This window comes from Rhinolophus ferrumequinum, chromosome 17 (assembly GCF_004115265.2).
Source record: "Rhinolophus ferrumequinum isolate MPI-CBG mRhiFer1 chromosome 17, mRhiFer1_v1.p, whole genome shotgun sequence".
Lineage (NCBI taxonomy): Eukaryota > Metazoa > Chordata > Mammalia > Chiroptera > Rhinolophidae > Rhinolophus > Rhinolophus ferrumequinum.
Genome location: NC_046300.1, coordinates 25,425,335 through 25,441,097, shown reverse-complemented (window position 1 = coordinate 25,441,097; position 15,763 = coordinate 25,425,335). Strand labels below are relative to the sequence as shown.

Here is a 15,763-nt window from a genome sequence, read left to right as displayed (position 1 = left end):
AGAGTAGTTTATTTGGAGAAAAGCATTGAGACCTAGGAGATGGGGATTCTGTCATCTATCCTCACCAAACGCAAAACAAATTGGAACACAATCAGTAAAATTAAAATATTAATATATAAAGGTTTCATGAAATAAATTATGCATGAATTTAAGGCATTCTATGAAATGCTCTGTTGGTCATATCCAAAATATTAAAAAGCAAACTTAATGCATTATCCTACTTTCCTACTAATATATTGCACCATGTGTAAGGTATGGGGGCTATTTAATTGATGATCCCAGGATATGCTAATTTCTAATCCTCCAATATATATTTTAGAGTTTAAGTGTAAAGGAGCCTGTCAATATCCTTGAGTGATAACATAGTAGTGATACACACGAATGCATCTACTTTTTGCTCACTGTTGATTTATGGAGGCTAGAAGCCAATACCTGTTTTTGGCAATTTTCAGGAATATTATAAAGTAATAGTCAATTCTTGAAGAATGCATTTGATAAAAGAATTTTCAGTTCTAGACCTATGGATGGATCTTAACTTGCTCCTGTCCTCTGGGGTCTTATTGCACTGATTTCTTTAGGCTGCTTGTGTTGCAGTGAACCCTGTAGGGCTGTCTTTAGCCATCTGGGCAGTACATTTTTTTCCATAGTGTGACAGCTGCTTTTATATAGGAGAGGTTTAGTAGCGTCCAAGAACAAATCAGTTGGTAAAAAGTGCTGGGGAGGGGTAAATTTTGAGGAAGCTGAATTTGCGTAGCTGACATATTGCCAAAAAAAAAATGTATGCACATTTTAAGAAAGAAAAAAACTATTAAAATTGTAATACTCAATATATACTGATAACAAAAGGTGAATACAAGTCACATTTGACTTCTGCAATTACAAGAGATGCTCAAAGTGGTTACCATCAGTGTAATTTTAATCCAGTTTTTTCCTTTCTTAAAATGTGTATACATTTTTTTTTGGCTCTTTCTCTCTCCATATATATATATATATATATATATATATCTCACATATATAGTTAATGGTTATTTGGGGTGAACATTATAGGGAAACCTAACGTTCCCTCGGGTCACCCACAGAACGGCTACTATTCCCATACCCTTCAACTGGGCATTAAGGCAGCTTTCCATTCTGTCTGATGGCGCTGCTCTGGCTGGCCTATCCTCACCTCTCTTCCCAACATCCCAGGTCTAAGTGCCCTGGAGCGCTGGCTACTGTTATACATTCTGGGCCAGGGAGAGCCAAAAGGCACAAGCACTTTCGTGTTGCAGTGTAGGGCGAAGAGTCTGGCTTAGCCTGGGCGAACTTTCCAGGCCAAGGCGAAGTTTTCCCATTTTGGATGCATGTGGACACCAGGCGTCCAAGTTTTGTTTAGTGTGTCAATAGGGTTAGTCTCTGCACCCACTTTGCGAACGCTCTGAGACAAGTGTGAGGCCAAGGGCTGCAAAGGACTGGGGTAAAACGCCAGCCCCTGCTTCGTTTTAGGGCAACTGCCACCCCCAGCCAGCGTTTCCCTTTAATGCGCGTGCCCGTCAAGGTCCTCGTGTCCCCTCCCCTCAAACCGCCCCGTCAGCCTCTGTTTCCCTCATCTCACCAGGTCCCTGCCGTTCCTTTAACGTGGGACGCCCCTCGCCCACCCCCGCCGCTGCCCGCTGGCAGGACTCGGCTGTCACTTTACTTTTCCACGCCGCCTCCCCGCCCCCTCGCCCAGCCGGCAAGGCAGCCCGCCCGTGCGCGCGCCCGCCCCCGCCCCCTCGCGGTCGCGCGCCGGGAGGAGGAGGGGCAGAGCCGGGTGGGGGGGGCAGGGAGGCGCGCGGCGCTACACAGCCAACGTGGGGCTCGCGCTCTCGCGGTCTCTCCCGGGCGGGCGCGCGGGCACGCGTACTCGCGGGCGCGCGCGCGGACGGCCGGGCGGCGGCAGCGGCTCGCGGAGGCGGTGGCTTCACTTTCCAAGACCCCGGGGCGGCCACAGCAGCAGCTGCGGGCAACAGCCTCGGGAGCCGGAGCTGGAACGGCCGGGGGCGGCGGCAGCGGCAGCGCTGAGGGTGAGTCCGGGCGGGCGCGAGCGCGGCGGGGACAGGCGTGGCCGGGCGGTCCGGTGCGTGGTGCGTGGGTCCCGCTCTCGGTGACTAGACGGTCTGCGAGGACACACGGACCTGGGGGCCTCTCCAGTCCCTCTCCTCCTCGCCTCCACAGCCCTCTCTCCCAGCGCTTGGACTCGATCCCGCGACCTGCGCGGACGCCCCTCCTTCAGGTATTCGCCCGGGCCGCGTCGGTGTCCCCCCACCCCCCCGCACCCCACCTCGGGCGTCCTCCCTCTCGCAGGCACCCCCCCACCTCCCCTCCACGTCGCAGGTCTCCGCTTACACCGCTTTCGCCCTAGTTCCCTCCCTCCTCGCTCCCCGGCGTGCCCCATTCCCAGCGCCCCCTCCCGCGAGCCTCCTGCCCCGGTTTCTCGCCCTTTCCACCCCTCCCCCTCTTTCCCATCCACCCCCTTCTGCCTCTTCCCTTCCTGCCCATCTTCTACCCCCGTCTGGTCTCAGTTCCCCATCCTTCGCCACCCTCCCAGCCCCTTCTCTCTTCCAGCCGCATCCTGGAACTAAGTCTTTGCAAAAAAGTACAGGATAAATGTCACGGTGGAAAGTGCCCGGCTTGATCTTTTGCGATTTTCCCTAATTGCATAATTGCTGCACATGGTGTCTCTCCTGGCTAGTGCCGGCTCTGGCTCCCACGCTGCCGCCGCCGCCGCACCCCCGTGGGCCGCCCGGGGAGGACCTTGTTCGGTGTGTTTGTGTATGCATTGGTGTGGAGTGTGTGTTGTATTGGTCTTTTGTGAAGCCTAGCTCTTGTCACACTTTGGAGCCGAAGCCCATTTTTTCTCCGGTCTCTTCTCTGCAGCCCCCACTGGCCTGGTTTGAAACTGGATCCCCTCCCCTCACTTCTCCGCCTCTTCTCTCATAATGTTTTTGATCCTTTTGCCCTTTACCATTTCTGATGAAGATAAAGCGTAGCTTCTTGTGGCTTCCCCCCCCACCCCTTACGACCAACCAGAAATGTCCAATCCATCTTCTCTTAAGGAAATTAAGGCTGCTTTAGAAAGACATCATCCCGTGCTCGATGGCTGTTAGACCTATTTGCATGTTTTCAAGATTCATCGTTTTGTATTGTGTATACTTGAGAGTCTCCTCAAATATTTTTATTTAAAAGTACAAAAGGAATTGCTAGGATTTACCTTCAGATTAGCTTCGCGCTTCAGAAAGATTTAAAGCTCTTAGTTTTTTTAATCCCTGATTCTTTAAAAAGTATGTTTTTGAATATGTGATAATTCAGTCTGGACCTTGGAAACAAAAATATTTATGTTTACTCAGTTTGGATGCTCCTTCGTATAGGGGCTGATGCAGATCATGGAGGGTTTTCATATAATGTCATACCCCATTCCATCTCCCCCAGGACGTAGCACCTCTTCCTCAAAAATCAGGTGTTCCATTATTATTTCCTGCATAAATATCTTTACACATAAGTGAAAAGCTGGATATTGCTAGATGCTGTGCATATAATATAAATAATTTTACATTTTACAGGAGTTTAGAAACGTGAGTAGAAAGACAAATAGCAAGATATCAAATGACAGAATTAAGCGTTTTCCTATTGTAAATGCTCTAATGAAGACTTGCTTTTGCAGTTTTATACCATGAGATAACAGTTATAAGGCTTATCTGGACAGAAATCCGGATTTATGGAGTGCGTATAGTTTTTCTTTATGTTATCAGTAATATTTAGAACCCATTTTATTTTTATGGAACATGTGAGTTTCATTCACTATGTGTTGCTAATTTCCAGGTCTGTAATTACAACATAGAATACATAGCTAATACAGGCTTAATTTGTGTGTTAAAGAAGGAAGAATATCTAAACTCTTAATATCACATGTTTGAAGAAAGTCTACCTTACTATTTTATGTATAGAAGCCAAGTTTTACTTTGAATACAAAGTAAAAATGTAAATTGAAATATCTTTATATCTTTGAAACTATCATTAATGAGTAGCTCTGTTTATAACGCTGGGATTTAAATTTATCTTCCCTTTAGATTAGATGATTGAATCAGATTAGATATTTAGGCATTAATCTTAAAGATAATTTTTAAATGCTGCTTTAGAAGATAACATTTAAAGAGTTTTAATTCAGAAGTTTCTATTCATTTGTACTTCAGAAAAACGAAACACCAACTTTATACTTATAACTAATTAAAATGCTTATGGACTATTTTTCTTTATAAAAATTAGTTGCCACTTGAGTGGCAAAAATTTTTCCCCACACATTTTCTTGTAATTAGGCATTCAAAAAACAAAACCAGCAGAAATTTGCCTTATTCTTGATATTTAAAAACGATATGAAAAGTTTGTTTCTAAAAGTTTCTGTGATGGTTATTAGTGTCCTCAGATGAATTTATCATTCCTAGGTTAAGATTTGGATGAAATAAAGTATTTTAGGTCAAACCTGGAAATAGTTTTTTCTTTCTTGTGAAACTATAGAAATTATACATCTATTTGGGTATTTTAAATGGTATTTTTAATACTACTCGAGTGAGACTAATTTTAGCCCTATGATATTCTGGAGCAGTTTATGAAATTTGGGTTTCAATTTATAGCTCAGATTACATCATTGAATAGTCTTTTAAGTAATTGTATACTCGTGGCATTATTAGATAGTATGTAAATGCACAAATAAGAATATTAAGAATGTGTAGCTTTATAACTAATGAAATATATAACTGAAACTCTAGGCATAGCTTATTAAACTATGAAGCTCCACCTTTAATAACAAATAATTTTATTTCATTTATGTTTCTATATATTTGTCATGTAATGGATTGCTTCTGGTTTAAGATGTATAAAATTGATTTCTCACATTTCACATTTCTTAAAATATTGCTGGCAGCATTCTGCTATCTCCTAGGGCTTTTTCCTTGAGACTTGTTCTTTCTCACTCCCTTGTACATTTGGTCTATCTGAATGCTCTTAGGTAGATACTTAATAAGGTTTAAACTTCTGATGTATTTTAACTGAAAGAAATAAGCTGAAAAAAAAATCAATGTTGAATCCAAGGATGAGAATTAAAATGAAATAAAAATTTTTAAGAAAAGTGATATGTTAGGACTGTTAGAGCTACATGTGAAATACTGAGAAAATTTCAGTATTCTCCTTATTAAGTGATAGTGCTCATAAAAGGATGTCACAGCTGTGGAGTATGATGTTCTCCATTTATAGAATAGGTAGAAAAGCAGTCAGGTTTCCCTGTCAGTGTGTTTCAGAGCTGCTTGGGCAGACCTATTTTTGTTTGGCTAGGGGAAAGGGAGCTGCTGGGTTTGAGTGGGGTGGTGGGTATATTTGTGCGATACCTCATTGAAGGCGTTTAGTATTTTCTATTTAGTATTTAGTATTTAGTATTTTCTACAGGGACTCTCACCTCCCTGTGCGTCCTGATTCTTCCATTTTCTTGCAGTGCTTTTTGGTTTGTCTTACCATAAAATTTTCAATCCATTGAAGGTCTGTATTATGAAATCACTTTGATTTAGAGCAAGCTACAAGTTAAATCTTCGGTGATGATGAATTTTTATCATTGTCAGCTAACTATACATTTGGACTAATTATAGTTATAAACAGTGCTTTATTTGAGGTATTTTTCTTTCACATATTATTATCCTTGATCATATCAAGTACAGTTTATTTCAAGTCCTAATTTAAGAGTTAACACAGTATCTTTTTCAAAAGAATTTTTCCATTTATCTGTGATTTTTAAAGGTATATTTTGTTGTTGGTGTCACTTCTTAAAGAGGTGCCTGAGAATATAGCTGTACTGTGCTCAAAGTGGTTATTAAGTGACAGTAACATGGTGAGCGCAAAGCCCTTTAGATTCTAGGCATTGGTTTTGTCATTTTGGTTTGGATTTGTAAGTACCCTCTAAGCTAGTTGGGCCATAAGACATGTATTCATAGTAATCAAACTCAGAAATTGATTATGATGGAATGACAGATAAAAGGGGATATCCCCTTTCACTTACTGCAATTTTTGTGTCTGCTATCTAGCTTATAACAGCTATCTATGGTATCAAGATATTGAGGAAATTGAGTTGGTAATCAGAGCTGCTTGGGGAGCATGAACTCAGAGCAAAGGGAATTTGAAGGCCTTGAGGGATATTACATTCGGACTGGGGGGGAGAAAAGAATCCTCAGTGTCTCAGTACAGTCTCCATCTCTTGTGAAACATGGTTGCTTGGTATAGTGCTGAATCAATGCTGACACCATCATTGAACCTTTTCACTTAGCATAAGGTTCAATTTTTATTTAGAATCATGTAGGCCTCTGTGTTCTTCTGTTACCTATCACAAAGGTTACTGAAAACAATGGACTAGTTGGGAGGATTTTCACCTTAGCCCAGTCCTGAGGATGGTGTTGTTCATTGGATTTGGATGGGAAAGTGTCCCTCATTTTTTCTGTTTCTGTGACTGTTTTTAGTAACCTTTGTTATAGTGTATAGCAAGTTGGCTTACCCACTATACCAAATTTCTCCTGTTTGCGGGACCAAAGGGCCTAGCATAGTGCCTGGTGGAGAGCAGTCCCTCAATTTTTTGTTTGTTTTTGGTAATAGTTTTATTGACAGGTAATTCACAAACTATAAAATTCACCCCTTTAAAATGTATAATTCAGTGGTAATTTAGAATACTTACGGTTTTGCAACATCACTATTATCTAATTTCAGAACATTTTCATCACAGCAAAAGGAAACTTCGTACCTATTAGCAGTCCTCCCCCATTCTTCCCACACTCTTAGTCCCTGGCAACCACTTACCGAGTTTCCTGTCTCTGACTCTGCCAATTCTGGACATTCATGTAAATGGAATCATACAGTTTATGGTCCTTTGTGACTGGCATGTTTCACTTAGCATAATGTTTTCCAAGTTCATCCATGCTGTAGTATGTAGATAGTATATTTATTTCATTCCTGTATGTGGCTGAATAACATTCATTGTGTGTACATACCACATTTGGTTTATCCATTTATCAGTTAGTAGACATTTGAGTTATTTCGTCTTTTTGATTCTATGAATAATGTTGCTGTGAACATTTTGTATGTATATTTTATGTGTGTGCATTTTTCTTTTCAGTACATTTTGAATGAATGAAAGAAAAGTTTTGGCAATCTCAAAGCTGTTTTGTAAATGACCAATTTATTCATTTTGTATTATCTTTATTTGTTCCTCATTTTCTCTGTTCTCCAGGTATCTTACTGTAGTCCTCCCACAACTAAATAAATGTTTTTTTCTTCTTTAATCTAGGATCTAAAATGTCCACCGAGGCACAAAGAGTTGATGACAGTCCAAGCACTAGTGGAGGAAGTTCTGATGGAGACCAACGTGAAAGTGTTCAGCAAGAACCAGAAAGAGAACAAGTTCAGCCCAAGAAAAAGGAGGGGAAAATATCCAGCAAAACAGCTGCTAAATTGTCAACTAGTGCTAAAAGGTACCTTAGTTGCGGTAATCTTTTTATTTTTAGTATCAATTTATCTTCATAAATTTTGTCTTTCTGTTGCACTTAATCATTTTTCTATGATGAAGTTCATGGATTTTTCTCTTTGAAGATTATTTATTTTACGTGGTTTTAATTGTAGGCAACATGAACTTTTTGGTACTTAAAGTCAGTTAAACACCATGGCAAATTAATAAAATACATATCCGTAGTGTGTTTGTGTATGTTTATGTATTGTCAGGTGAGCATATACAGGAAAATGCATGTAGAAGTATGATGCTTTGATTTATACTTATTTGACCATAAATATTTTATTCTGTTCAGTAACACAGAATAGAGCGTAGGACTCTTATTAAAATATTTACTGAATAGTGTGTTTTCTACTGCTCCCTGTTAGGGAAGCGAGAAATGCTGGAATTCACAACAAATGCATCTTGGTTTCATTATATTAGGCAGTGGGTCAGTCTGGATACAGATTTTCTTTTTCTCGATTCAGATTTTCTTTATCTCTAGAGAATAGATGGAGGTGGAAGGTAGACATTTGAATGATTCTGTGTTGCCCCATCAATTGCTTATGCTCATTGGCACGTCAGTGGACTCAGCAGAGGGAATCTACTTTAATATTGTTACATTATTGAATAGCTGTTGGAAAATACTTGAAAGGAAAATTAAATTTAGTAGAGTCCTGATACTGTGATTTAATGTTCTTGTTTTGTTTTAATACTTTTTATATCAAGTAGGAAGTGTAAATAAAAATGCTCTATAAATTTTAGGCATTGTGGATGTCTGAATGCTATCTAGTTTTGAGATGGTGTGTAGTTGTGCCTGTTTGTCACTTAATAGAAATTGGTACTATTACATTGGTGAAAGTAAGTATCTTTTGAGTTGCTTCTTGACAGAAAGAATCCCTCCATTAGTAAATTCATTCTTGGGAATCTGTGATTTTCAAATTGTGATTCATGACCTTCCTCTAGAAAGTCTCCAGGTTATTTATGGGTGACAGTGTCTGAAATGACTTAGTCATTTACCATCTGTTTTAGATGTAAAAATGCTGCTTCACTGTTAATTTTTAAATTAAAAACAGGCTTAATTCTTTCTCCTCCCCTTCCCCAAATTTAGTTGATAGTGATGTTATTATTATTATTATTTGCCTCTCTGCTTAAGTTCTAAGAACTGAGAAAATAATTGGGAATCATGAGGATAGGGACCTGTATCTTTCTAATTCAAATTATGTCCACAGCGCTTAGTATAAAAGGATCACAAAATTTTATTTACTGGTTGTCTTAGAATTTTGAGTTTATCGGAGGGATTGAATCGGCCATGGATATTAGTATCCAAGTACTTATGTTCAGAAGATTCAAAGTAAGAAGTAGTTTCAAAATAAAATTCTAATTTATGCTTTATTGCTGATGATTGACTTTTATTCAGATGAGAAGTCTTTTCCAGGTAGTGTTATTTTATGAGAAATAGTTAATTAGAAACATGCAGAGCTTGAACTCTAGAGGTAGGATCTGGGTTTGAGTCTAAGTTCTGGTATTTAGTAGCCCTGTGATTTTAGATACGTAACTTAACATTTCTAAACCTCGGTTTCCTCTTCTGTAAAATGGACATAATAACGGTACCATCTTCACAGGGCTGTTGTGAGGAATGAATGTGATAAAGCATTTTATGGCACATAATAAGTGTCAACGCTGATGCTGCCATTTACTCTTTGTGCCAGTTAAAGTCTACGTATCGTTCAAGTCCATTTAGTAAACTTTAGGAAAATGAGGCATTTGTTAACCTCTTAGGACTTAATGCTGTTGTTAAACAAGAAACACTCAGATGCTATAATTATATACATTTTATGGTAACTCAAGAAAAGTACTTTACTCCGAAGTGCTCAATTTCATGAAATGTATTATAATTGTAAAACTAATAATTTGGTATAGAAATGTATTTTCTTGGGGAAAAAAATCTCAGTTTTCAGGTATTACAGGAAAGTGATGTAAGATATAGAAAACATTTAAGTGGATATTTTGTTTAAACAATGGTATAAATTAATTTCTGTGTTTTTTAGAGTTAAGAGGAAGATGATAGTTATATCCTTGACGCATTTTTGCTCTTTGGCAAGAATTTCTTTCTTAAGAAATTGGTATGATTTTATCACAGTCTGTTCTCTTGATAATGTCTATAACACTCTTGTTTTATTTGTAAGTATGTAGTTGGACTATGTCTGCAGTGACAAATTTTGATGATATCATTAAATTGACTAATCAATTCCATAAAACATCTGTTTTGAGCTCTTCATTGAGTTGCCTGTACTGCTTTTTTATGTGTTGACACATCTGTAAATGTGAATTTTAAATTGCATTTATTCCAAATTATCTTTGTTCAGTGTAGACATTGTAATTTTATTAGACACAATATAATATTGTTGTAGGAATGGTATTTGGTTTTAGACTCTAAATTTTTGTTAAGTTGAAAGGTGGATGGATTCTAGTGTATTCCAGTGTGAACTTATATGGGCTCATCTAAGTTTGTTTTCCACATGAGAATGAAGTAGTATTTTTTATAGATAATCTTTTGTAATTACTCTGTATTCTAAAAACGTACATTTAAAAGCTTTAATATTTCTGGAAAGGTACGTCATACAATTGATGTGCAGAATCATTTAATTGAGGGGGCCTTAAATTCAGTGCTCTCTTGGGAATCACAGATACATAGTACAGTTGACCTTTGAACAGCATGGGTTCATACTGCGCAAGTCCACTTATATGCAGATTTTTTTTTTTCAATAAATATCTGCAATGTGTTTGTTCTGCAGCTGAGAGTTGAGGATGTGGAAGGCCGACTACGCATTCACCTATGCTACTTTATATAGGAACTTGAGCATCCACGGATTTTGATATGTGAGGGGTGGTCCTGGAACCAGTCCCCTACAGATACCGAGGGGAGTTAAGTTTATGGGGAGTCAGGAAGTTATACACACGCGGATTATGTACTGCGAGGTGGTCTGTGCCCCTCACCCCAGTGTTGTTCAAAGGTAGCTCCCCCTTATCTGCGTTTGCACTTTCCATGGTTTCAGTTACCTGCGGTCAACCTCAGTCCTCAAATGTTAAATGGAAAATTTCAGAACTAAACAATTCACAAGTTTTAAATTGTGCACTGTTCCAAGTAGTATAATTAAATCTCGCTCCCGTGTGGGACGTTAATCATCCCTTTGTCTGGCATATCCATATTGTATACACTACTCGCCCGTTAGCCCTCTCGGTTATCAGATGGACTGGCACTGTATCGCAGCACCTGTGTTCACGTCACCCTTCCTTTATTTAATGATGCCCCCAAAGTGTAAGAGTGAAAACTTTCAACTTAAGAAAAAAAAGTCATATGCTGAGGTTGTTAAGATCTATGGTAAGAACTAATCTAACCGTGAAATTGCCCAGTTTATAAATTAAACTTTATCATAGGAATGCATGTATAGGAAAAAACTTACTGCACATGGGACTCGGAACTCTCTGAGGTTTCATGCATCCACTGGGGATCTTAGACCGTATCCCCTGTGGATAAGGGGGGGTGGACCTACTGTATCACCATTCAGAATTAAATCCTAGGCTTATTCTTTCCAATGGCTCTATCTTATATAGGTTAAAGCAGGGACTGCTATGAGATTTACAGATTTTTAGTAATTGCATGATGTTTTCTTCTTGAGAGTAAGTTCATTTTGTGAGGTTTGACCATTTGATTCAATTGTTAGAATAGGGGTTCTCTGGTGACTGAGGAATGCAGTCCATAGGGGAATATAGAAGGTCACCTAGGTAGGATAAAGGGTTTTTCTTTTCTTTTTTTACGTAACTGCCAAGAAAACACTTTTGTAAATGCCCATGTCCATATATTCATATTCTGTTTGGCCCTGAGTGAGAGTTACTGAATTTTCTTTAACCTAAAATATATATGTGTTTTAAACATGTCACTACATATACACTGCTTCGTTTTTCTGAACTATTAATCCAGTATGTTGATGTTAAAATGAGTGCTTCATATCATCTCCATTTTGTATAATTTTGGTACCATATTCTCCAATTAAGTCTGAATGAATAATGATTGTTGTTTCCTTGCATCCCTTTCTTTTTAGCAAATGACAGTCACATGCTGTACTCTTACCATTTCTGAAACAGTTAAGGTATTAGTCTTAGATGCTGAAATTTAGTCTGTGTTTTGCTTCTGACTTGTTTCAGTAACTATGTGCAGTTGCCGAATTCTGTTATCATAATAATGAAAGAAGTTGCACTGCCAAATGGAAATTGGAAATTTAGGCAATTGTCTAGTTGATTTATGTCTAAAGAAATAATTTTGTTTTAAAAGTTCTGATAAGAGAGAGGTCTTTTGGTTTGTTTGATTTAGCAAGATAATTTCCTGTCTCTCACCTTACCAGTTTATAATAACTGACCTTATTTTCCTTATCTTTGAAATGAAGACTGATAAAACAGTAATACTTGAGAATTCTGTGAGATTTATTTAATTCACTTTTAATAGCCTAAGATCATGTGAAAGGTACACTGTAAGTGTGAATTATTGATACTTTTTCATTTTTCCTCACCCTAAGGGACAGTACTTGAAGTAGCTACCTTCCTTACCCCACTTGTCAAGACTGAGAAACTTAATATATACCACTATCAGAACTTTTGAGACAGAATTGAATCGCTATCATTGAAAACAGTGGGACATCTTGCAGTCATTTAAGTAGCAGTTCTTAGTATAATCTTTTTTTTTTGTTTGTTTGTTTTTGGTCAAGAGAACAAAAACATTTTTAGGTAACAGTGGCTCAAAATATATTGACTCACTGCTCAGAGTTGTCAAGTTTATCAGTAAATTGCATTTTGTATTGAATAATTAGATTTGGAATTACAGACATCTGGAAGGGTTCAAGTTCCATTATAGAATTCTATGACGTAAAATTATGATATATCCTTTTTTTAAAAAAAAAATGGGAAAGTATAAGCACAAAGCAAGATGAGTTATTAGAAAAATCCCAAAGAGATTCTTTTATGATAAAAATAGTTTTCTTTGACAGTTTAAATATGCTCTTTTGAATGCGTATTCTTTTGGTCCTCTTAGTTTGAAAACAGTTTGTAAAAGTTATTCATGCTTCTGGTGACAAACAGTACAGAGACATTTTTAATGGAAAACCACAGTTTTCTGTCCAACACTCTCCCTATACCAATTTCAGTCCCTTGAAGCAAGCTCTTTTAGCTGTCTCCGGTTTTAGCGCTTTTATTGGTTTTCTGCAGGACTCTAAATAATATGCATGTATCTATTTGTTGAATTGTTAACATAAATAATATCTTTGGATTTCGTGCTATGAAATTTGAGGATGTAGCTTGTTTACCTACTCTTCCTTTTCTTTCCTCCCAGTTGATAGTTACATTAAAAAAAAAGTTTTGTTTGTCTTTCTAAACTAAATAATATATTTAAGCCTCTATTTCTTATTCCTTCAAATTTCAGCAGTATTTCTTGGTTCCCTACTTTGTAAAATAGGGATATTAATACTTTGTTCTTACTCCCATCTACTCACACGCATCCTTCATCCACTTTTAGCTGATTAGCTACACATAACTACATCCTCAAGGATAGTTAACATTTATATTGTGTAGTGCAACCCATATTCTCTGCTTTATTTATAAATAAAAGCAGTAAATTGTGAGAACATTTACTATAATTAAATATGCAGTGCCAGACCAACCGGGATGTTAGGATTCGGTTTCCTACAAGTCCAATGTAGTGATCTCGAGGCTACCCAATGAGTCATAGCATTTAGGCAAAATATATCAAGTCTCTCCTTTTCCCCTTAATATCTGTTACTTGATTAAAATTATTTTACATTTTAGTTTCCCTCTTATTTGACCTATGATTTTCTTACTGAAGTGTTTTTCTTCTGGATTTCTGGTTGACTTTCTCCCCCCCTCACCCCCCCTTGAATAATGTGTCTTTATTATATCTTTATGCAATTGGCCATCTCAATCTGTTTAATTTCACCCATCCACTCTGTCTTCCAGAAGTATACTGAAATTTCTCGTCCATTAGTGATCATCCCCTTATCTTTGTTGTTTATTCTTTTTTGCACTTTCTGTGTCTTCTCCCACCAGGTGGGGTCCTGAAGGAGTGGGAGGTGAATGTATGTGTGTATGCTCAGTTTCCTGTCTTTAACCTGGGCTTACCCACTGAGTTTTAAAGGGCCTGTTGTATATTTTTGTGTGAAATCCATCAAGGGTGTTCTCCTATATCAGATCTTTGAGACTTCTCTCATTTAATTGTGGGCCATATGTACTTTATATGCATGTAAACATATCATAGAATGCATTTTAGAAGGAAATCATGTTTTAAAAATAAAAGAGATCATGGAATTTGTTCTATGAAGAGTTAACCTCTTCATTTTATAGGTCAGAAAACTGAGGCTGAGAGAGAGCAGGTTTGAGCAGTCTTTTTACCCAAGAACTCTCAATTAATGGCATAGCAGAATTAAAATGAAAGTTTTCTTGGCTTTGAATTTATTAGTCTTGCTTTGCTTTATACTGCCTCCCTAACTTTGAATCACATGGCTTAGAGTAGTGGAAATTATATTAGTAGCGTGTAATTCCTTTAGGAAGTTGGTGCCAGTCCTCTTGGAGGAGTCGCATCTATTCCAGTAGTTCCATTTGTTGCCTTGAAAAAGACATAGAATGAATTTGAGAGTAAATATTTTTGTTCAGATTTTTGCTTTTTAAGGTATTTTAGTCAGCTGTTGTCCATATACTGTCACAATAATTACCAGACAGCAGGCATCCAGCAGTCAGTGAATCTCACATTTAAAAACCAAGGCAAAGGAAATGAAATGCTTTTGAGAAATTTTTTTTTTGTATTTGGTTTAACAAAGCCTATGTTTAATAATGCATGAATGATAGTTAAGAGCTTGCTAAGTATTGTCTTACAAAACAGTGTAGCACTCGTAGCCTTCATTGTATGTATATAGGGCATTAGGTGCAGCTAAAAGTCCAAGGTGAAAAGAACACATGAGGACAAAAGCAGGTTTTTTAAAAAAGTTCTCTTTTCTTTGCATGAAGTTCATTGCAATGACATTAAAGTGATTATTTACGTATTGTTAGGATAGTCCTAGCAGAAAGAACAGTGTCAAACCTGAAGACCTCAGTCTGCTCCAACCTAGAATCTTCAAGGAGGAATACCATACATATTTTGATAACAATTTCACGTGTTGGAATGAAATCCTGACAATCGTTTCTTTAATTGATTGGATCGATTAGGATGTTTGGATTCAGCTTCATATGATCATCTTTTCATCTTGTATGGGGATGTTCTAGTACAAATCAGAAGTTGGAATGATCCAGAAATAAGTGGCAAAAGTTCCCAATTTAAACTAGAAATTTTGGTTATTGTAATTAGTGGCTTAATGATGTTTTAGTTGAAGTCGCCTTGAAGCGTCCACAGGCTGCATGCACTGACAGCGGCCAATCTTGTTACCCTTTGTAGTAGGTGCATTTTTAGAATTGAGGTAGAAATTACTACTTTGTTGTTATTGTAAATGATTTACAAAAATAGTATTTTGTCGTATTTTGATGATTTACAGAATTAGTGTTTCAAATTAAAAAACTTACAAATGGGAAATATTAGTGTAAAAGTATAACATTTTAAAGACATAAAAAGAGAGTGAAGACATTTTAACATAACTTTCTTTGTCTTTATTTTAAAGAATTCAGAAAGAACTTGCAGAAATTACATTGGACCCTCCTCCCAACTGTAGGTAAGTACTTGTGGATTTTTATTTATTTTTATCTTTTGCAGAAATTATAATTGAATTGTTGGCTTGATATGCAACTGTTGTCATACTCTGATTATTAGTAAACACATTGTTCTGATTTGGATTTAAATCACTGAAAGCCAGTGGTGGTGGTTTTGGTTTCTGTGCATAAATGGAATATTCAGTATGTAGTGGTAGAGTGGAATTGCCAAAAAGCAGAGTAATGCAATTGTAGGGTAACAGATACAATTTTAGTAGAAGAGATGTTGGGGCCTTAAATGATTTCTTTAATGATAGAATAATAGTGTGGCTGAAATATTTGCTATTTGATAATTATTCAATTGTTATCTTGTTGAAAATTGATTTTTAAAAGTGCTGGAACATTAAACTGTTCTTCCTGGTTTACATTATTTCTTATAGTCATCAGTTGTGATTAAGTCGGAATAGGTGATTTGAGGCAATGATG

The 15,763-nt window shown here is 37.5% G+C and overlaps 1 protein-coding gene across 2 annotated transcripts in view; it reads left to right on the top strand.

The window, feature by feature from the left end:
* Positions 1-1,862: 1,862 nt before the first annotated feature.
* Positions 1,863-15,763, top strand: part of LOC117037272 (ubiquitin-conjugating enzyme E2 E2) — a 297,302-nt gene continuing 283,401 nt past the window's right edge. Inside the window, exons 1-3 of one of the 2 annotated variants that reach the window (XM_033133162.1) lie at positions 1,863-2,045; positions 7,337-7,520; positions 15,250-15,300. In XM_033133162.1, the coding sequence (XP_032989053.1) occupies positions 7,345-7,520; positions 15,250-15,300 (227 nt within the window). In that variant the 5' untranslated portion in view covers positions 1,863-2,045; positions 7,337-7,344. Of the gene's footprint in view, positions 2,046-2,080; positions 2,255-7,336; positions 7,521-15,249; positions 15,301-15,763 lie in introns of those variants that run through there. The other variant, XM_033133163.1, reaches the window with a different exon arrangement.